General features: G+C 42.6%; 2 protein-coding genes across 2 annotated transcripts; both read right to left on the minus strand.

Annotated features, from left to right (window-relative positions):
* Nucleotides 1-706: 706 nt before the first annotated feature.
* LOC106576129 (secretory phospholipase A2 receptor) lies at nt 707-15,167 on the minus strand. The gene is made up of 6 exons (XM_045699733.2): nt 14,300-15,167; nt 10,722-10,756; nt 2,685-2,770; nt 2,179-2,550; nt 1,678-2,013; nt 707-1,359 (listed from the first exon to the last, which is right to left on the minus strand). Exons 3-6 carry the CDS (start codon nt 2,719-2,721, stop codon nt 995-997), a joined length of 1,110 nt encoding a protein of 369 aa, XP_045555689.2. The 5' UTR covers nt 2,722-2,770; nt 10,722-10,756; nt 14,300-15,167; the 3' UTR covers nt 707-994.
* A 2,088-nt stretch (nt 15,168-17,255) lies between these two features.
* LOC106576131 (secretory phospholipase A2 receptor) lies at nt 17,256-19,848 on the minus strand. Its single transcript, XM_014153034.3, has 5 exons — nt 19,758-19,848; nt 19,225-19,310; nt 18,713-19,084; nt 18,206-18,547; nt 17,256-17,890 (listed from the first exon to the last, which is right to left on the minus strand). Exons 2-5 carry the CDS (start codon nt 19,259-19,261, stop codon nt 17,526-17,528), a joined length of 1,116 nt encoding a protein of 371 aa, XP_014008509.1. The 5' UTR covers nt 19,262-19,310; nt 19,758-19,848; the 3' UTR covers nt 17,256-17,525.
* Between the last annotated feature and the right edge of the window lie 3,360 nt (nt 19,849-23,208).

Here is a 23,208-nt window from a genome sequence, read left to right on the forward strand (position 1 = left end):
TGGATCAATGATGGCTAGAAGACCGGTGACGTTGACCGCCGAGCACCACCCGAACAAGGAGGGGCATCGACTGTGACAGAAATCGTGACAGTCGTTGTAGAGAATTTGGCAGCACGTCCAACCGGCCTCACAACCGCAGACCGTGTGTAGCCACGCCAGCCCCTCCACATGCGACTTCTCCACCTGCGGGATCGTCTTAGGGTGGGTACTGAAGAGTATTTCTGTCTGTAATAAAACCCTTTTGTGGGGAAAAAAATCATTCTGATTGGCTGGGCCTGGGTCCTTAGTGGGTGGGCCTGGCTGCCAAGTGTAGGGCCTATGCCCTCCAAGGCCCACCTATGGCTGCACCCCTTCCCAGTCATGTGAAATCCATAGATTAGGGCCTAATGAATTTATTTCAATTGACTGATTTCCTTATATGAACTGTAACTCAGTAAAATCTTAGAAATTGTTGCATATTCTTTATTTAGTATAAATGCCCTTTCCTACTAAGGGCCAGTTGATCCGTGTTTGAAAGGTTATTTGATACTGCCGTCTCGTAAAATGTCTGCATACAGTTGTAGGGATGTCCGTTTGAATTTAATAAATGTATATTTTTTGCTCCAGGAAGTAATCCAACAATGTGTACGCTGCCATCTATGTGTACTGTATTTCAAGTCTTCTCTCATTGATTGAGGCAGATGTCAGTCATCCTGACATGTGGCACTTGGGGATGGACACCCACCTGTCTCGATCAGTGTGAGAGAACTTGAAATAGACAAGATGGTGGCATACACTCATCCATCCATGTTATGTCCTGGAGTTACTCATACGGACATCTTGTTGCAACATCTACTGTGTTTATGTATGTTTAAAAGAAGACTAAAACATCTCTTTCTTATGTTTGTTTATTTTTGTCAAGATGATTTCAATCAGTAATTACCTAAAAAAACACATTTCAATCAAAATGTGAGAAATGGTTAGAGAGTGTTTAAATTAACAAGGGGGAAATGTATTACAACTCTTCTTCACAAATAAGAAAGCGCATGGACAGACAGTCCTGATCACTCCACTTGTATCCCTCCTCCATTGCCATGGCACCACAATGGTTGGACAGAGGCTGTTCAGGCTGTCTGTCTCCCTCCCAGTTACTCCACCCCACTGGCAGGCCATTGGTCCAGACCCAGAACCCAAAGAGACGGCTCTGTCTCAGACCCACCCACACATGACCAGTAAAATCAGTCCCATTGAACTTCTGCTTGATCACCTCCAGGTCTTCTGCTGTCTCAATTCTCAGCAGTCCATGGTAGTACTTCTTGCAGTATCCCAGGGCCTGTTCCCAATACATTAGTTTACTGATAATGTGGATGCGAACTGATCCTGAAAGACATAAATGTGGTATTCAAGATATTTAACTTTTTCATATTAGCTTGTTTTAGCTCCCATTTTAACTCAGATTTTAGGGGCAAGATAAGCAGGCACATAATAATTTCAGTAATAGTTCAATAACATTACAGCCCGGTGGAACCAATGTGATTGCATGACTGCTTGCATTGTGTTTGAATTGACAAGTGAAGGGAAAAGGGAGTGCAGCGTTCAGTCCACTAAATCCGCTTAACCAGGCTACTATCAATATAGAGTAACAACCTTTCATTCAAATAAGAAGCAGTTTGACTGTGTTCCTCTTTGACAACTTACCTTCAGAGCAGAGTGTACATTCTTCAGAACCTCCATTTCCCACTGTGAGTATACCTATTTGAGGCTGGTAAAGAACAGTGTGATTCTGTCCTGCTATAGGAAATTCAGACAATGTGGACCAGTCTCTGTAGGCAGATCTCCCTCCATCAGACCACTCCCAGTCATCATACAGCAGGCCGATCCAGTAAGGAGTGGTGCTGTTCATCTCTTCGTTCTTCACTTCCTCCTTCTGTCCCTCATTCCTGATGCTGACCAGGTCAGTGTAGTTCTCTCTGCAGTAACTCTGAGCCTTATACCAGGTCATGTTCTGTTCAATCAGGAAGGAATCACCAGACCCTGCACACACAGAATGGACTAACATTTTACTCTACTCAACTTAGTTTGATATAAAATAATGATATCTAGATATTGTTGAAGAATTATAATAATATTAACTAGATGTTGATGAGGAGCAACAACATCCAGGAAATCTGATGTGTTTTGCGGTATGGAATATTTTACCTTTTCTGTAACACATAAAGTATTTCTGCTCTGTACATTTCTCCCATGTTGTATTATCTTTGAGTATGGCTGAACACATTGGCTCTGTGCACGGGCTTGGAAGTGGTGACCATGCAGTGTCATTAACAATGTTTCCATTGGACCACTTCAGACTATGCTCTTTGCGATGGAGACCTATCCAGGCTTTAGTGCTGCTATGAGATGTTATTAACTGTATCAGCTGCTCAGATTCCTCCTGATTGTACAAAGTGACAAGATCAGTGTAGTTCTCCCGGCAGAAGTCTTGTGCTTCTGTCCAAGTAAATTTTTTATTTGTATTTTCATAGAGATGGAACTGTCTGAGGCGGCTGAGTGCGGCTGTGCAGCAGACACCTGAGGACAAAAACGATTTCATTAAGTGAAATGTAAACATACAAAAAAACAAATGAAAGAAGAGAAGTTAGTATGGTTAGTCATGTTGTGCATACCGTATACTGTTTTGTGGTTAGGTCAGGTAAATTCTATACCTGCACAGAGTAGGAATAGGAGAGAGGTCATCTCCATGGGAACAGCAGGGTCAGGAGAGACAGAGGAGAGGTGATGGGATGGTGTCCTGTGTGAGAATAAAGAGGTGTCATATTTAGGATTTGACAGATATCACACTTTGGCTTTGAGTTGTTAATTTAATCAGGTACTAGTACTACAGCGCCTGCATCATTACAAGCGTTGAGCTGCATGATTGATCATTTTTAAAAAGTCATTACTGTAAACAACGTCTGATATTATTTTCTGATAACACAAACTTTAATTAATTTAATATGCACATTTAGAGGTTAATAGACTAACATTTAATTTATATTATTATTAAAATAGTTCCCTTATTAGTTTCAACAAGAATGCTGTTTAAAAAAGTGTAATGTTTAATATGTCAATTTGATTAAACCACATTAAAAGTGGTCCTTAACTTGCTGTAACTTTTTATTAAAATGCATGTGATTAGTTCCTGCTCAAAAACATGGTCAAATTTGATAAACTTTTAAATGTATCAAAAGTCTGTCTCACCTGCTGTAGCTTTTGTAGAGAATAAATGTGTCTGGTATGAATCGAGTATAATGAGGTCTAACCTGTGTAGAAACAGTGCAGTGAATGTGATGTTTATATTTAAAAATATCCCATTAATGGCACTTTGTAAGGCTATTTGATACTCTGGACATGTTGGTGTGAAAGATAACTTTTCTGTAGGTGTTGTGAGAAGTATTGAGCTGTGTTTCTATCCATTTCAGGGGATATATCTCTCTGGGTTAGAGGAAACATGTATCAGGGTATCCTGAGGACTTGTTTCCTGATAGTGTAGTGTGAGTCAGGCCTGGTCTGTCTGCTCTCTAGATGGGTTGGACAACAGAGACTGAGACACAACCAGAGAGGGATATCAACAGTCTGACCGTGCTGTATCGGCTTTCTGTCCTCTCTGGTTAGCCAAACAATCAAACAAATTACCTCCAAAGATCTCACATACATCTTTTCTATGGTATACATTTCTGGTATCCTAACTTTGCACTAACTTTGTTGCACTGAACAAATAGTTGATTTATTTGGACTCAAAAACATAATTATCACAGTGGTTATTTGTACAGTATACAGTAAATGCTTATGTAACGGTTGTCGTCGGGAATGGAGGACCAAAACGCAGCAGGAATGTGGATGCTCATCTTGTATTTATTTTAAAATAAAGAGAACACCAAAATAACAAAAACGAAGAACTCACGAACAACAAAACAGTCTTGTCAGGCTCACACAGGCAAAACAAGAAACAATCTCCCACAAACACTTAACCAAACACATACCCATATATAGGACTCTCAATCAGAGGCAACTAAAAAACACCTGCCTCCAATTGAGAGTCCAACCCCAATAAACTAGACAAAGAAATACAAAAGACTAGAGACCACATAGAAATACAAACCTAGAACATAACCACAAAAACCCGGAAATAATAAATCAAACACCCTACTACATAAAACACCACCCCGAACCACATAAACAAAATACCCTCTGCCATGTCCTGACCAAACTACAATAACAAATAACCCTTATACTGGTCAGGACGTGACAGCTTAGTATAGTGCAGTATTTGGCACATTATAACGTTGTCTATTCACCATGCAGAGGTCATGAACTGTTTTGTTTTCACCATCATAGAAACACCTCCAGTCTTCCTGGAACACACATTTGAATGACTGCATCACATGCAAATATATTCCAGTAATAGCCTTCAGTTACTGTAGTGACTTCATACATTGATGATTGTGTGTTATGCAGCAGGGGAGACTATAAAGCTCTGTATCAGCTTTTTGGGGTCTAATTTAGCATTTAGGCAGAGAGATGCAATAGAAACATTAACTGAGTAAAACACTTTGCAAAAGAATAACACTCCAAAATTATAATCATAAAGGATATTTATGTGAGCTTGTTTACCTGGTACATAATGGACACCACATTGCTGAACAACATTGCATATGCAAAATTGATTAAAATAGGTGTTTGAGAAGACCTGGGTCTGTCTGAGTACAATCGTGCTTTTGAGCCATACAGTCAACCACTGATCATGTCCCATTTTAATACATTTTGGTCATATTGGAAATATTGGAATACAATATTAGGTACTCTGCCTAACATCAATCACTATAATCTTAGACAAAATATCTTCATGTGAATAGTTTTTTATCAGAGTCCAGTTCTCTGTGTGTTTCAGACCTAGGCAAAAAATAGTTATATTTTCTAACTAATTTGAAAATACACATTTTTCAGATACTCAAGGTAGTTGGATATAGTTTATATAGAGTTTCAACTAAAATGTAATTATTTTCTTTGATATTAAAATACAGGTTTCAGAAAAACAAATCATATTTGAAAGTATTTTGGAATACGACTCAGAAAACCAAATAATACTATGCAAGTTATTTAAAGAAAACATATATATACACTGCTCAAAAAAAAGGGAACACTTAAACAACACAATGTAACTCCAAGTCAATCACACTTCTGTGAAATCAAACTGTCCACTTAGGAAGGAACACTGATTGACAATAAATTTCACATGCTGTTGTGCAAATGGAATAGACAACAGGTGGAAATTATAGGCAATTAGCAAGACACCCCCAATAAAGGAGTGGTTCTGCAGGTGGGGACCACAGACCACTTCTCAGTTCCTATGCTTCCTGGCTGATTTTTTTGGTCACTTTTGAATGCTGGCGGTGCTTTCACTCTAGTGGTAGCATGAGACGGAGTCTACAACCCACACAAGTGGCTCAGGTAGTGCAGCTCATCCAGGATGGCACATCAATGCGAGTTGTGGCAAGAAGGTTTGCTGTGTCTGTCAGCGTAATGTCCAGAGCATGGAGGCGCTACCAGGAGACAGGCCAGTATATCAGGAGACGTGGAGGAGGCCGTAGGAGGGCAACAACCCAGCAGCAGGACCGCTACCTGCGCCTTTGTGCAAGGAGGAGCAGGAGAAGCACTGCCAGAGCCCTGCAAAGTGACCTCCAGCAGGCCACAAATGTGCATGTGTCTGCTCAAACGGTCTGAAACAGACTCCATGAGGGTGGTATGAGGGCCTGACGTCCACAGGTAGGGCTTGTGCTTACAGCCCAACACCGTGCAGGACGTTTGGCATTTGCCAGAGAACACCAAGAGTGGTAAATTCGTCACTGGCGCCCTGTGCTCTTCACAGATGAAAGCAGGTTCACACTGAGCACGTGACAGACGTGACAAGAGTCTGGAGATGCCGTGGAGAACGTTCTGCTGCCTGCAACATCCTTCAGCATGACCGGTTTGGCGTTGGGTCAGTCATGGTGTGGGGTGGCATTTCTTTGGGGGGCCGCACAACCCTCCATGTGCTCGCCAGAGGTAGCCTGACTGCCATTAGGTACCGAGATGAGATCCTCAGACCCCTTGTGAGACCATATGCTGGTGCGGTTGGCCCTGGGTTCCTCCTAATGCAAGACAATGCTAGACCTCATGTGGCTGGAGTGTGTCAGCAGTTCCTGCAAGAGGAAGGCATTGATGCTATGGACTGGCCCGCCTGTTCCCCAGACATGAATCCAATTGAGCACATCTGGGACATCATGTCTCGCTCCATCCACCAACGTCACGTTGCACCACAGACTGTCCAAGAGTTGGCGGATGCTTTAGTCCAGGTCTGGGAGGAGATCCCTCAGGAGACCATCCGCCACCTCATCAGGAGCATGCCCAGGCGTTGTAGGGAGGTCATACAGGCACGTGGAGGCCACACACACTACTGAGCCTCATTTTGACTTGTTAAGGACATTACATCAAAGTTGGATCAGCCTGTAGTGTGGTTTTCCACTTTAATTTTGAGTGGGACTCCAAATCCAGACCTCCATGGGTTGATAAATTGGATTTCCATTGATTCTTTTTGTGTGATTTTGTTGTCAGCACATTCAACTATGTAAAGAAAAAAAGTATATATTATTATTTTATTCATTCAGATCTAGGATGTGTTGTTTAAGTGTTCCCTTTATTTTTTTGAGCAGTATATATATATATATATTTGATAGCTGCCAATTTTTTTTAATGAAGAGTCAAAACTACAGTATTTAGTTTAATTCGTCTAAATATATTATCATAAGCATATGGTTTGGAGGGCTCTAAGACATCAATCTTAATATAGCCTATAGCTAGTATGAAATACATGAGGGACATGGAATCAACTCAACATTAGAGCAGGTAGGTGTTATGTATGCTCTGGTCTTTTGAATGCACATGTTCGCAAATGTTCACAAATTCACAAGAAAAGACAAGCAAAAGTTTTATCGTCACTGATTTAGTGTTGCATTACTGTTTATAGGAATATATGTGAATGTGGATAATGTTCGAGTGCAACTTTTCAAGGCTAGCTGTAATGGCTGTCTTCTGAAATGAACCAAGGCGCAGCAGGTATGTGAATACTCATTTTTTAATTACCCAACAAAAGGAGTAAAGCATCCACAGGAAACAATGTGACAGCAGCAACAGTTTGCAGGCTAACAAACGCAGTGCAAAACAACCACCCACAACCCCAAAGAAAAACACACACACCTATATAGGACTTCCAATCAAAGGCAACTCAACACACCTGCCTTCAATTGGAAGTCCCAATCAACAATACAAACATACCCAACACAAACATGCCACGTCCTGACCAAAACTAAAACACTAGCTCCATCTGCTGGTCAGGACGTGACAGTACCCCCCCCCCTCAAGGTGCAGACCCCGGAATGCACCTACCAACAGAAAAACACCAACAAAAAACCCATAAACAATAACCCTTAAACAATAAGGGAGGGAAGGGAGGGTGGCTGCCGTCACCGACGACACTGTGCTACACCCTCCCTCCCCAACCCACCTATCCTGGAGGTGGCTCAGGTGCAAGCCGTGGACCTCGCTCCACCTTCGGCGTTGCCCACTTTGATGGCGCCGATAGCTGAGCCGGGCAGACGGGCCACTCGGGCTGACCCTGGCAGACGGACCACTCGGGCTGGGCCGGGGGACAGGAGGGCCCCTCGGGCTGGGCCGGGGGGCAGGAGGGCCCCTCGGGCTGGGCCGGGGGGGGCAGGAGGGCCCCTCGGGCTGGGCCGGGGGGGGCAGGAGGCAGGAGGGCCCCTCGGGCTGGGCCGGGGGGCAGGAGGGCCCCTCGAGCTGGGCCGGGGGGGGCAGGAGGGCCCCTCGGGCTGGGCCGGGGGGGGCAGGAGGGCCCCTCGGGCTGGGCCGGGGGGGGCAGGAGGGCCCCTCGGGCTGGGCCGGGGGGGGCAGGAGGGCCCCTCGGGCTGGGCCGGGGGGGGCAGGAGGGCCCCTCGGGCTGGGCCAGGGGGCACTCCGGCAGTTCAGCGCAGTCTGGCCACTCCGGCAGTTCAGCGCAGTCTGGCCACTCCGGCAGTTCAGCGCAGTCTGACCTCTCTGGCGACTGTTGACTGGCGGGCAGCTCTGGCGACTGTTGACTGGCGGGCAGCTCTGGCGACTGTTGACTGGCGGGCAGCTCTGGCGACTGTTGACTGGCGGGCAGCTCTGGCGACTGTTGACTGGCGGGCAGCTCTGGCGACTGTTGACTGGCGGGCAGCTCTGGTGACTGTTGACTGGCGAGGCTGGGTTGACACACTAGACTCCTGATGCGTGGGGCTGGTATAGGACGTGCCAGCCCGGAGACACGCACCTCCATGCTAGTGCGTCTGGCGGGAAACACCGGACCGAAAGGCGCGCTGGCGGTCTTGATTGTAGGGTTGGCATCACCCCTTCCGGCTCGATGCTCCCCTTGCCCTGGCACCTGCGGGGCGCTGGTACTGGGCGTACTGGGCTGTGCGTCCGTATCGGCGAGATGGTGCGTACCACAGCGTAACATGGCGCCCTCCACCTCAATTGCACCTCCCTGTAGTCACGGGTAGCTGGCTTACGGCTCTTCCCTGGCCTGGCCAAGCTACCCGTGTGCCCCCCCAAAAAAAATTATTGGGGGTGCCTCTCGGGTTTCCTAGCCAACCGTGTTCCAGCGTAACGTTCCCGATGGTTCCTCTGTCCAGCTGCCTCCACTCTCCTGAGTGCCTCCACCTGTTCCCATGGGAGGCGATCCCTTCCGGCCAGGATCTCTTCCCAGGTGTAGGCTCCCTTGCCGTCCAGGACGTCCTCCCATGTCCATTCCTCCCTTTTTCTCTCCTGTCGCTGCTCCTTCCTCTTCCGCTGCTTGGTCCTTGTTTGGTGGGTGGTTCTGTAACGGCTGTCTTCTGAAATGAACCAAGGCGCAGCAGGTATGTGAATACTCATTTTTTAATTACCCAACAAAAGGAGTAAAGCATTCACAGGAAACAATAAATGTGACAGCAGCAACAGTTTGCAGGCTAACAAACGCCGTGCAAAACAACCACCCACAACCCCAAAGAAAAACACACCTATATAGGACTTCCAATCAAAGGCAACTCAACACACCTGCCTTCAATTGGAAGTCCCAATCAACAATACAAACATACCCAACACAAACATGCCACGTCCTGACCAAAACTAAAACACTAGCTCCATCTGCTGGTCAGGACGTGACACTAGCTCAACTACCGTTAGCTTTGTTGCGAGAGAGGGTTTCTTTCAGGTGCAGATATCGTGAGTTTTTTTTATTATTTTCTCACTGGTTTTCTGCACTGTCTTTTTTCTTTTATCAGGCAAATATACATGTATGGAGTCCAGACGGCAGCATTAACTTTAGCCTTGTATTTGTATCCATTCCATGCAGTCATTAAAGAGAGACAACTGGCAGAATTGTGTCCAAAGCCTTATCTTCCACCTACACCTCACCAGAACACAACACAGAAAGGTACCGGTACAGAACCGGTTACAGTTACATACACAGCAAGTGTATTAAATTGAGAGTTAAGGTCACCTTGTCCACTTATTAATGAGTCCAAGTGTTTGACATGGGGGAGGGGACCAGTTCACCTCTAAGACTGAACACATGACGTTATTGTAGCGATGGACAGCCTAATATGCAATGGCTGCAAACATGGGTGCTACCAGCCAAGACCAGCCGTGTGTGTGATTGTGTTACCTACCATTGTGTGTGTTTGTGATGGTAAATAAAAATATATTAGCATTGGTACAGGCTACAGGGCAGGAGATTCCATCCGTTTATCTACAACAGAGTGGACACAGAGTGGCCTCGACACAGAGGCCTAGGGATTCACCATACGATACACTTTGTTGTTCATTTGGAGCTTTATTGTCCCCAGGAGAGTTTGTTCTTCCAAAGTCGGCACATTCATGAAGATGCCTTATTCTAGATATGTAAATATTGTATATTGTGTATGTGGTATTAGTTGGCACACTCTTGGTCCTCAGAGACAGTTGAGGATACATGGTGCGAAAAGCAGCAGAGGTAAATATAGAGTTGTTGTATTGGGGGTTAGGGTTAATTTTCATTTGTGAATTCATTCCCCACTAAGATAATGTTGAGCTTAATATACAGTAACTACTTCACAACCTAATGAATATTTGCTTGCCTTGAATAGCTGTCATGTTGAAAACGTTTTCTCCTGTTTTGTGCCAACTGAACATAACCCTGATGTGGAGCAGAGGCCTTTTGACCAGACTTCCAGTTGTGTCATGGCCCTGGCAGTAGCCAGACACAGAGATGCTGGGTGCATCCCAAATAACATCCTTGTCCTTATTTAGGGCACTACTTTTCAAAAGTAGTGCACTATATAGGGAATAGGGTGCCATTTGGGATGTAGCCTCTGTGTGTTGATGAAGGGCTATTGGTCTTCAAATGAAACAAACATTACTGTATCCAGGCATGTAAATGATTAGCCATGAATAGCTGCAAAGAGAACCAGGGAATATATATTTAAATAGGAATACACTGAGTCAAGGCTGTAGACTGATAACACTGACACACCATCTTTGCATATGTCCTTCTATCTTACTAAGGCTTGATGTTTGTTTAAACAGTGAAGCTATCCTAGCACTGTACATTAAATAAGGTTGTGTACTGTGCTGTATGTGTTTTCCAATGGGAGATCAAGATGTCTTACCAAATGTCTTCCTCTTCTAGCTTCTCTGAATATCTCTAGAGAGAGAGAGAGAGAGAGAGATAAAATGTCTGCACACATGACTGTAAGTCGATTTGGATAAAAGCGTCTGCTAAATGGCATTTATTATTATGTTGTTACATTATATTTGAGAGAGAGGGAGAGAGACAGAGATCAGTTGTTTCAGGTCAGGTGAGATGAGGTGTGTGTAGGTGTGCAGAGGTCTTAATTAAAGAGACCCCTTTTCATCCAAACCAAGTGACAAACTTGACTTTCAAATAGGATCTTTGTTTACTTTCACAGGCAGCTGTCTATCTGTTCACTGTCTGTAGCACCCACAGAGACCGACTTTGAGGAAATGTAGAATGGGATGGGTACTAAATGGCACCCTATCCACTATATAATGCACTACTTTTGACCAAGGCCCATAGGGAATGTGGTGCCATTTGGAACGTACCCATGGGTGGGCAGAGCACTGTACATTTAATGTTGCATATAATCTACAATCATGAACGTTGTAACACTTGAGCCATGTTGTAGTTGACACAAACATGTAGTAAATAGACAAAGGCATTTTGTCGTCAACACACTTGAAAGAGAGTTTAGAATATGCTAAAATTAGCATAATATTTTATATAGCTTCTCAACCATTCCATCACAATCCCAGTGTGAATTTGGCAGCTGGTATCTTAACTCTGGGATAGGGGTCCCACTAGCGGGACAACTTCCGGTGAAACTGGAAGGCGCGTAATTCAAATGAATAATCATAAATATTATGGATATTAAACATTTAGAAACATACAAGTGTCTTTGTTACGAATCCCTTTGGCCCTGCAGTCTAGGGGGGATGGCAACGAGACCGTAACATAAATCATGCAAATTATAATAGTGATAAGAAACAGTGAGAACCAATAACCACAGACAACTACAATCTACCGTCAAACACTAAAGGTTTATTGTTTAAACACACGGTAAAGGGGGGGGGGGGGGGGGGGGGTGAGAAAAGGGGCTGAGCGGGACCCAAGCAAAGAAACAATAATCCAAAACCACCCCTAAGCTAGACTAGCCTATTTCAACAACAGCTAGCTAACTAACCAAAAATACAGTGGGTGGTCCGCCCAGTTCTAACTAGGGTACTTAGACACAGTATTCCTACGGGTAATGTATGCCCATGGGCGACTTGTCTTGGTACCCCCTTTTCCCACCAAACAAACAAACAGTCAAACAACAAAACAATACTCACAGGATTACCGGACAAATGTGACATGTAGTTGCAAAAACAAAAGAGATCAATACAGAGATAGAGAGAGACACAGGGAGATAGAGATTGGACACAAGAGCGAATGAGCACAAAGATTGATCACAGAGTGAGAATGAGCTAGCGAGATAATGAGCTGGGGAGAAAACAACTGACTGGGTTTTTAAACCAAGGGAAAGGGACTGTGATTGGTTGAGGGAAAAGGAACAGGTGTCTTCTGATTGGGGACTGATTGGGGACTGATTGATGACTGATTGGGGAGTGATGATTGTCAGCTGTGAGGGGAGAAGGAAAGAAAAGAAACACACAGGATACACACTTGTATCCGTAACAGTCTTATATCGGTTAAAAGCTTCAATTCTTGTTAATCTAACTGCACTGTCTGATTTTGCTAAGTCAAACGACACCGCTGGTCCTGCTCACACTGCCCTACCCTGTGCTTTGACCTCTTTCTCCCCTCTCTCTCCAGATGAAATCTCGCGTCTTGTGACGGCCGGCCGCCCAACAACCTGCCCACTTGACCCTATCCCCTCCTCTCTTCTCCAGACCATTTCCGGAGACCTTCTCCCCTACCTCACCTCGCTCATCAACTCATCCTTGACCGCTGGCTACGTCCCTTCCGTCTTCAAGAGAGCGAGAGTTGCACCCCTTCTGAAAAAACCTACACTCGATCCCGCCGATGTCAACAACTACAGACCAGTATCCCTTCTTTCTTTTCTCTCCAAAACTCTTGAACGTGCCGTCCTTGGCCAGCTCTCCTGCTATCTCTCTCAGAATGACCTTCTTGATCCTAATCAGTCAGGTTTCAAGACTGGGCATTCAACTGAGACTGCTCTTCTCTGTGTCACGGAGGCTCTCCGCACTGCTAAAGCTAACTCTCTCTCCTCTGCTCTCATCCTTCTAGACCTATCTGCTGCCTTTGATACTGTGAACCATCAGATCCTCCTCTCCACCCTCTCCGAGTTGGGCATCTCCGGCGCGGCCCACGCTTGGATTGCGTCCTACCTGACAGGTCGCTCCTACCAGGTGGCGTGGCGAGAATCTGTCTCCGCACCATGCGCTCTCACCACTGGTGTCCCCCAGGGCTCTGTTCTAGGCCCTCTCCTTTTCTCGCTATACACCAAGTCACTTGGCTCTGTCATATCCTCACATGGTCTCTCCTATCATTGCTATGCAGACGACACACAATTAATCTTCTCCTTTCCCCCTTCTGATAACCAGGCGGCGAATCGCATCTCTGCATGTCTGTCAGACATATCAGTGTGGATGACGGATCACCACCTCAAGCTGAACCTCGGCAAGACGGAGCTGCTCTTCCTCCCGGGGAAGGACTGCCCGTTCCATGATCTCGCCATCACGGTTGAGAACTCCCTTGTGTCCTCCTCCCAGAGTGCTAAGAACCTTGGCGTGATCCTGGACAACACCCTGTCGTTCTCCACTAACATCAAGGCGGTGACCCGATCCTGTAGGTTCATGCTCTACAACATTCGCAGAGTACGACCCTGCCTCACACAGGAAGCGGCGCAGGTCCTAATCCAGGCACTTGTCATCTCCCGTCTAGATTACTGCAACTCGCTGTTGGCTGGGCTCCCTGCCTGTGCCATTGAACCCCTACAACTCATCCAGAACGCCGCAGCCCGTCTGGTGTTCAACCTTCCCAAGTTCTCTCACGTCACCCCGCTCCTCCGCTCTCTCCACTGGCTTCCAGTTGAAGCTCGCATCCGCTACAAGACCATGGTGATTGCCTACGGAGCTGTGAAGGGAACGGCACCTCCATACCTTCAGGCTCTGATCAGGCCCTACACCCAAACAAGGGCACTGCGTTCATCCACCTCTGGCCTGCTGGCCCCCCTACCTCTGAGGAAGCACAGTTCCCGCTCAGCCCAGTCAAAACTGTTCGCTGCTCTGGCACCCCAATGGTGGAACAAGCTCCCTCATGACGCCAGGACAGAGGAGTCAATCACCACCTTCCGGAGACACCTGAAACCCCACCTCTTTAATGAATACCTAGGATAGGATAAAGTAATCCTTCTAACCCCCCCCCCCCCCTTAAAAGATTTAGATGCACTATTGTAAAGTGGTTGTTCCACTGGATATCATAAGGTGAATGCACCAATTTGTAAGTCGCTCTGGATAAGAGCGTCTGCAAAATGACTTAAATGTAATGTAATTTACAATAGGCTTTACAGCGAAAGCATGCCATACTGTTTGAGGACGGCGCCTCACATTGTTTGATTGTTTGAGGACGGCGCCTCACATCAAATTATTTTTCCACCGGCACAGGTTTCATAAATTCACAAATAGTGATTAAATATTCACTTACTTTTTGAAAATCTTCCCAGCTACAACATATAGTGTTGTTTTGTTAGATAAAATCCTTCTTTATATCACAAAAAGTCTGTTTAGTTGATGCCATCGATTTGAGTAATCCATTCGTTCAACATGCAGAGAAAGGAATCCAAAAAGCTACCGCTAAACTTTTTTAAAACAAGTCTTAATACGTTTCTATATAATCCTCAGATCCCCTAAAATGTAATTAAACTATAATATTTCATACGGAAAGAAGGATGTTCAACAGGAAAATTATATTAACAGGTGTGTGTCCTCTTCGTCGCGTCCGCACAGACTGATTTCCATATATGTATCCCAGTACTAAAACTCATAATTCTTCCTCGTTTGGGAAGAAACACACCTGAAACCTTGAACAAAGACTATTTACATCCAGTGGAAGCCATAGGAATTGCACACTGGGAGCTAAATTACATTTTTTCCCTATCTAATGGAAGAGCATGGGCTCGCTCAACAACCAAATAATCTGGTTGGTTTTTCTTTGGATTTTCTGCTACAGTATCTATTGTGTTATAGTCTCCTACATTATTTTAACATTTCTACAAACTTCAGTGTTTCTTTCTTGTATCCCTCCTCCATTGCAATTGCACCACAATGGTTGGACAGAGGCTGTTCAGGCTGTCTGTCTCCCTCCCAGTTACTCCACCCCACTGGCAGCCCAATGGACGAGACCCAGAACCCAAAGAGACGGCTCTGTCTCATACCCAGCCACACAGCACCAGTTAAATCACTCCCATATAACTTCTGCATCTCTATCTTCAGGTCTTCTTCTGTCTCAATTCGCAGCAGTCCATGGTAGTTCTTCTTGCATTAGTCCTGAGCCTGTTCCCAAGACTTTCTTTCACTGATGACATGGATACAAACTGATCCTGAAATACATGAATAACAGGAACCACATAGGTGAATTTGAGATTATTGAATCGTTTTTTTTGTTACTCGTTTTGACCCCCAAAATACTAAATGACACATTTTATGAGAAAGACAAGCAGCAGGCACATAAATATTTCATTCAAACGTTCCCTATATCATTCTACAGTAACAACATTTCAAACAAATAAGAAGCAGTTTGAACGTTTTAAAACATTATCTATGCTCTTATTTGACAACTTGCCTTCAGAGCAGAGTGTGTCGTAAGAACCTCCATTACCCACAGTCATCACACTTTTCATGAACAGAATTGTGGTATGTTCATTTTTATTAGAACATTGAGTTATAGAAGGCCAGTTTCTGTAGGCAGATCTCCCACGCAAAGTCATCATACGGCAGGCCGATCCAGAAAGGAGTGGTGCTGTTCTTCCCTTTGTTCTTCATCTCCTCCTCCATTCCCTTGTCCTGATGCCGACCAGGTCAGTGATGGGTTGGTGTCCTGTGTGAGAATATGGAGGTGTCAGATATCATTGCCAACTTTCACTGTATTGTGAGTACCTTCATTGTAACAAGAGTTGCACTGTTTGGTTGATCAGAAATGGTCAGGACTGCAAATAAGGTAGCCACTTGTTCTGCATGCAAGCATGTCCATGTCTCACAGACAGTCAAACCAAACCCTCTTCCATGTCATAACGCAGGTTAACATTAGCATAAACCAGATTTTCAGAGATGAATACAACTTTTCTGCATTTATTTTCTAAATTGTCTAAAAGGAAAAAAAAAAAAAAATGGTGTTGCTTATGAGTATGTTTTTGTTTTAGGATTTAGAATTAAAATGTCCAATGTTTGGTATAAAAATATGATAAAACCACATTTAAACACATACGCCGAGCCTTCATGAAGCACTTATTAAAGATAATATTAGAACTTTCAGACTGAAGGAGTATAGTGGGAACTGCGGCATATATGTACACATACTGTACACTTGTAATAGCATTCTAAAGCTAAGCTCTGTCGAACTAGGTACTTATTAAAAATACAAAACGCTGACAGATGAATGATTAAGTGAGTGTATGCTCACTGTACACGGCCAAAACATTGGGCCTGAGTTGGGCAAAACAGTACGAGTCCTCCGAGCCAAACAACAAATCGCCATTATATCCATCTAAACAGTACTGTACTGTGAAGCAGACACACAACCTGCTTATTGTTGACACTCAGTGAATGCCATGTACATGTAAGATAAATAACAAAAATAGTGCTGCTTGGAAGCACTAGATGACGAGCGATTTGGACATTTTGATGTGAATGATAACTTTTCTCTAGGAATTAGTGATCAGCCGAAGGATAATATAACAGATGACATGTACTGAGATCAAATAAACTCAATATTTCCCTTACAATATCCAGTAGATAAAGTACATTACTTATGTCAGACCCTGATCTGTTTCACTTGTCTTGTGCTTGTCTCCACTCTCCATGCATTCAGTTGTAGGGGGTCCATTTGAATTTAGAAAAAGCTCCGTTATTAAAATAAATGTATACTTTTTGCTCCATGAAGTAATCCAACAGTGTGTACGCTGCCATCTATGTCTACTGTATTTCAAGTCTTCTCTCATTGATTGAGGCAGGTGTCTGTCATCCTGACACGCAGCACTTGGGGATGGACACCCACCTGTCTCGATCAATGAGAGAGAACTTGAAATAGACAAGATGGTAGAATCCACTCATCCCTGGTATGTCCTGGAGTTACTCATACGGACATCTTGTTGCAACATCTACTGTCTTTTTATGTGTTTTAAAGAAGACTAAAAAAACTCTTATATTTTGTTTATTTTTTAAAGTAAGAACAGAAATTGGGAGAAGGGATATATTACTTTACTGTTATTTTTATTTCCTTAGTCACCGTTAACATGCATGATACTATTAATTAAATATAATTGTATTTAGACTATATGGAGTATTAATTACAGTAACCCATAGTTACAATAGTGATGACTGTGTGTAAATCTAGGATAAACGAGTTAGCTTAATGGCAAAAGTATTATGACAAGAGAATATAATATTTTAAAAACATGACATAATGATCTATATTTTATTGTTTAACATTTTTTATATATCTGAAATATCACACAATTTTATTCAAAGATTTTTGAGAACACGTTATATCAATGACAAGTTATATCGCACATTGCATTGCATGCTGAAAGCTTAAACATAAAAACATCTTTGTCAAGATGATTTCAATCAGTAATTACCTAAAAAGAACACATTTCAATCAAAATGTGAGAAATGGTAAAGACAGTTAATTAAATTAACAAGGGGGAAATGTATTACAACTCTTCTTCACAAATAAAAAAGCGCATGGACAGACAATCCTGATCACTCCACTTGTATCCCTCCTCCATTGCCATGGCACCACAATGGTTGGACAGAGGCTGTTCAGGCTGTCTGTCTCCCTCCCAGTTACTCCACCCCACTGGCAGCCCATTGGACCAGACCCAGAACCCAAAGAGACGGCTCTGTCTCAGACCCACCCACACAGGACCAGTAAAATCAGACCCGTTGAATTTATGCTTCACCACCTTCTGGTCTTCTGCTGTCTCAATTCGCAGCAGTCCATGGTAGTTCTTCTTGCAGAAGCCCAGGGCCTGTTCCCAAGACATTCTTTTACTGATAATGTGGATGCGAACTGATCCTGAAAGACATAAATGTGGTATTCAAGATATTTAACTTTTTCATATTAGCTTGTTTTAGCACCCATTTTAACTCTCAGATTTTAGGGGCACGATAAGCAGGCACATAATAATTTCAGTAATAGTTATATATCATTATAGCCTGGTCGAACCAGCATGATCGCATGTTAGCTTGCATTGTGTTTGACTTGACAAGTGAAGGGAATAGAAAGGCAGTGCCGAGTTCAGTCCCCTTGACCAGGCTATTATCAATACAGAGTAACAATCTTTCATACAAATAAGAAGCAGTTTGACTATGTTCCTCTTTGGCAACTTACCTTCAGAGCAGAGTGTATAATCTTCATGACCTACATTTCCCACTGTGATTATACCTAGTTCAGTCGGGTAAAGAGCAGTGTGATTCTCTCCTGCTTTAGGATAGTAGGAATATGTAACGTTGGACCAGTTTCTGTAGGAAGATCTCCCTCCATCAGACCACTCCCAGTCATCATACAGCAGGCCGATCCAGTAAGGAATGGTGCTGTTCATCCCTTCGTTCTTCACTTCCTCCTTCTGTCCCTCATTCCTGATGCTGACCAGGTCAGTGTAGTTCTCTCTGCAGTAACTCTGAGCCTTATACCAGGTCATGGTCTGTTCAATCAGGAAGGAATCACCAGACCCTGCACACACAGAATGGACTAACATTTTACTCTACTCAACTTAGTTTGATATAAAATAATGATATCTAGATATTGTTGAAGAATTATAATAATATTAACTAGATGTTGATGAGGAGCAACAACATCCAGGAAATCTGATGTGTTTTGTAGTATGGAATATTTTACCTTTTCTGTAACACATAAAGTATTTCTGCTCTGTACAATTCTCCCATTTTGTATTATCTTTGAGTATGGCTGAACACATTGGCTCTGTGCACGGGCTTGGAAGTGGTGACCATGCAGTGTCATTAACAATGTTTCCATTGGACCACTTCAGACTGTGCTCTTTGCGATGGAGACCTATCCAGGCTTTACAGCTGCTATGAGATGTCATTAACTGTATCAGCTGCTCAGATTCCTCCTGATTGTACAAAGTGACAAGATCAGTGTAGTTCTCCCGGCAGAAGTGTTGTGCTTCTGTCCAAGATAATTGTTTATTTGTATTTTCATAGAGATGGAACTGTCTGAGGCGGCTGAGTGCGGCTGTGCAGCAGACACCTGAGGACAAAAACTATTTCATTAAGTGAAATGTAAACATGCATACAAAAAAAAACAAATGAAAGAAGAGAAATTAGTGTGGTTTGTCATGTTGTGCATACCGTATACTGTTTTGTGGTTAGGTCAGGTAAATTCTATACCTGCACAGAGTAGGAATAGGAGAGAGGTCATCTCCATGGGAACAGCAGGGTCAGGAGAGACAGAGGAGATGTGATGGGATGGTGTCCTGTGTGAGAATAAAGAGGTGTCATATTTAGGATTTGACAGATATCACACTTTGGCTTTGAGTTGTTAATTTAATCAGGTACTAGTACTACAGCGCCTGCATCATTACAAGTGTTGAGCTGCATGATTGATCATTTAAAAAAGGTCAGTACTGTAAACAACGTCTGATATTCTTTTCTGATAACACAAACTTTAATTTATTTATTATGCACATTTAGAGGTTAATAGACTAACATTTAATTTATATTATTATTAAAATAGTTTCCTTATTAGTTTCAACAAGAATGCTGTTTTAAAAAAATGATGTTTAATAAGACAATTTGATGAATCCACATTAAAAGTGGTTCTTAGCTTACTGAAACTTTTATTAAAATACATGTGATTAGTTACTACTCAAAAACATGGTCAAATTTGATAAACTTTTAAATGTATCAAAAGTCTGTCTTACCTGCTGTAGCTTTTGTAGAGAATAAATGGGTCTGGTATGAATGGAATATGATGAGGTCTGACCTGTGTAGAAACAGTCCATCCTAAGCTATGCTCTGCCTAACTATATGTATATATTCAAAACACAAGGCCGACCAGTGCAGTAAAACACATAATTAAGTTATTACACTACAATAAAATGTCCTGGGTGGCACGCAAACAGCACATGGCCTTTATAAAGTACTGTCAATGAGATTCACAATTGTGTCTTAAGACTTGAACACATGAACCCCTCTTCACCAGCACCCCTCGCCCCAACCCATCTCTAAAACAGTAATAGACCTAATACAGTGAATCTGATGTTTATATTTATAAAGATCCCATTAATGGCACTTTGTAAGGCTATTTGATACTCTGGACATGTGTGAAATATAACTTTTCTGTAGATGTTGTGAGAAGTATTGAGCTGTGTTTGTATCCATATCAGGGGATATCTCTCTCTGGGTTGGACGAAACATGTATCAGGGTATCCTGAGGACTTATTTCCCGATAGTGTGAGTCAGGCCTGGTCTGTCTGCTCTCTAGATGGGTTGGACAACTGAGACTGAGACACAACCAGAGAGGGATATCAACAGTGTGACAGGGCTGCAACGGCTTTCTGTCCTCTCTGGTTAGCCAAACAAACAAACAAGTTACCTCCAAAGTTTTCACATACTGTCACGACTTCCGCCGAAGTCGGTCCCTCTCCTTGTTCGGGCGGTGTTCGGCGGTCGATGTTACCGACCTTCTAGCCATTACTGATCCATTTTTCATTTTCCATTGGTTTTGTCTTGTCTTCCTTCACACCCGGTTCCAAACCCATAAATTACATGTTGTGTATTTAACCCTCTGTTTACCCTCATGTCCTTGTCAGAGATTGTTTATTGTAAGTGTTTATGTACGTCTGTACTGGTGTGCGTCGGGTTATGTTACCCATTGATTTTGATTATTATGTTTTCCGGTGTTTTTTTTGTAATAAACTGCGCCGTTGGAAACACAGTTATTTCTCTCCTGCATCTGACTTCTCTGCCGCAAGTTAAACACCGCTTACACATACATTTTTTCTATGGTATACATTTCTGGTACCCTAACTTTGCACTAACTTTGTTGCACTTAACAAAGAGTTGATTTATTAGAACTAAAAAACATTAAAATTATCACAGTGATGCCTATTGGTTATTTGTTATTATTTGTACAGTATACAGTAAATGCTTAGTATAGTGCAGTATTTGGCACAGTATAACGTTGTCTATTCACCATGCAGAGGTCATGAACAGTTTTGTTTTCACCATCATAGAAACACCTCCAGTCTTCCTGGAACACACATTTGAATGACTGCATCACATGCAAATATATTCCAGTAATAGCCTTCAGTTACTGTAGTGACTTCATACATTGATGATTGTGTGTTATGCAGCAGGGGAGACTATAAAGCTCTGTATCAGCTTTTTGGGGTCTAATTTAGCATTTAGGCAGAGAGATGCAATAGAAACATTAACTGAGTAAAACACTTTGCAAAAGAATAACACTCCAAAATTAAAATCATAAAGGATATTTATGTGAGCTTGTTTACCTGGTACATAATGGACACCACATTTCTGAACAACATTGCATATGCAAAATTGATTAAAATAGGTGTTTGAGAAGACCTGGGTCTGTCTGAGTACAATCATGCTTTTGAGCCATACAGTCAAACACTGACCATGTCCCATTTTAACACATTTTGGTCATATTGGAAATATTGGAATACAATATTAGGTACTCTGCCTAACATCAATCACTATAATCTTAGAGAAAATATCTTGATGTGAATAGTTTTTTATCAGAGTCCAGTTCTCTGTGTGTTTCAGACCTAGGCAAAAAATAGTTGTATTTTGTAATTTATTTGAAAATACACATTTTCCAAATACTCAAGGTAGTTGAATATAGTTTATATAGAGGTTCAACTAAAATGTAATTATTTTCTTTGAATATAAATACAGGTCTCAGAAAAACAAATAATATTTGAAAGTATTTTGAAAAAATATATATATTATTTTATTTTATGAAGAATCAAAACTTGAAATAGTCGAAATATAGAATCATAAGCACACGGTATGGAGGGCTCTCAGATATGAATCTTAATATAGCCTATAGCTAGTATGAAATACATGAGGGACATGGAATCAACTCAACATTAGAGCAGACCACTTTTGCAGCTTCAAAATGACAAAAACGTATATTTACATAACAAGTGAGACATAATACAGTAACACTTGACATCAAGTCATGTACATCAAGTACTATACATGTTTGGTAACTTTGTGATTATTACAAGAGCAAAATTGTTGTTACATACACAGCAAGTATATTAAAAGGAGAGTTAAGGTCACCTTGTCCCCTTATTAATGAGTCCAAGTGTTTGACATGGGGGAGGGGACCAGTAACTTTTTGATCCAACTTTATCAATGTAGAAGCAACAGTCATTTTTCATACTTTGATCTGGTTTCCTTCAAGTATCATCCAATTTCATGAAAAACATGATTTTGACTCTTCATGACCTTAACACTTAAGAATTTGCTGTTGTAATAATCACAAATTACAACTCACATATAGGACTTTATGTATAAATTACAGTATATTCGACTACCTCAAGTATTTTAAAAGTTGGTATTTTCAAATAAACTACAAACTACAACATTTTCTGCCCAGGTCTAGTGTTTAGGGGGGGATTAGTATAGCCCCAGTTGCTCTGAGACTGAACACATGACATTATTGTAGAGATGGACAGCATAATGGGCCATGAAGGCAACCATGGGTGCTACCAGCCAAGCCCAGGTGTGTGTGTGTGTGCGTGTGAATGTGTGTGTGTGTGTGTTTGTATGTGGCCTTTGTGTGTGTGTGTGTGTGTGTGTGTGTGTGTGTGTGTGTGTGTGTGTGTGTGTGTGTGTGTGTGTGTGTGTGTGTGTGTGTGTGTGTGTGTGTGTGTGTGTGTGTGTGTGTGTGTGTGATGGTGAATTAAAGTATGTTAGCATGGGTACAGGCTACAGGGCAGGAGATCCCATCTGTTTATCTACAACAGAGTGGAGTTTTTTTAAATTGTGAATCTCGATACAGAGGCCTAGAGATTCACCATACAACAGAATATGATACACTTTGTTGTTTATTTGGAGTTTTATTGTCCCCAGGAGAGCTTGTTCTTCCAAGGTCGGCACATTCATGAAGATGCCTTATTGTAGATATGTAAATATTGTATATTGTGTATGTGGTATTAGTTGGCACTCTCTTGGTCCTCAGAGACAGTTGAGGATACATGGTGCGAAAAGCAGCAGAGGTTAATATAGAGTTGTTGTATTGTGCGTACATTCATTCCCCGCTAAGATAATGTTGAGCTCAATATACAGTAACTACTTCACAACCTAATGAATATTTGCTTGCCTTGAATAGCTGTCATG

The sequence above is a fragment of the Salmo salar genome, chromosome 17 (assembly GCF_965601325.2).
Source record: "Salmo salar chromosome 17, fSalSal1, whole genome shotgun sequence".
NCBI classification, from domain to species: Eukaryota; Metazoa; Chordata; class Actinopteri; order Salmoniformes; family Salmonidae; genus Salmo; species Salmo salar.

What these genes read in the sequence shown, in the direction of transcription:
- LOC106576129 (XM_045699733.2), bottom strand. Translation starts at nt 2,721, where the DNA reads ATGGAGATGACCTCTCTCCTATTCCTACTCTGTGCAG. An exon ending in CTTTATGTGTTACAGAAAAG is followed by an intron (nt 2,014 to 2,178) that starts GTAAAATATTCC and finishes CTGTGTGTGCAG; the next exon opens with GGTCTGGTGATTCCTTCCTG. An exon ending in ATGTACACTCTGCTCTGAAG is followed by an intron (nt 1,360 to 1,677) that starts GTAAGTTGTCAA and finishes TATGTCTTTCAG; the next exon opens with GATCAGTTCGCATCCACATT.
- LOC106576131 (XM_014153034.3), bottom strand. Translation starts at nt 19,261, where the DNA reads ATGGAGATGACCTCTCTCCTATTCCTACTCTGTGCAG. An exon ending in CCTATTCCTACTCTGTGCAG is followed by an intron (nt 19,085 to 19,224) that starts GTATAGAATTTA and finishes TTTTGTCCTCAG; the next exon opens with GTGTCTGCTGCACAGCCGCA. An exon ending in TTATACACTCTGCTCTGAAG is followed by an intron (nt 17,891 to 18,205) that starts GTAAGTTGCCAA and finishes TATGTCTTTCAG; the next exon opens with GATCAGTTCGCATCCACATT.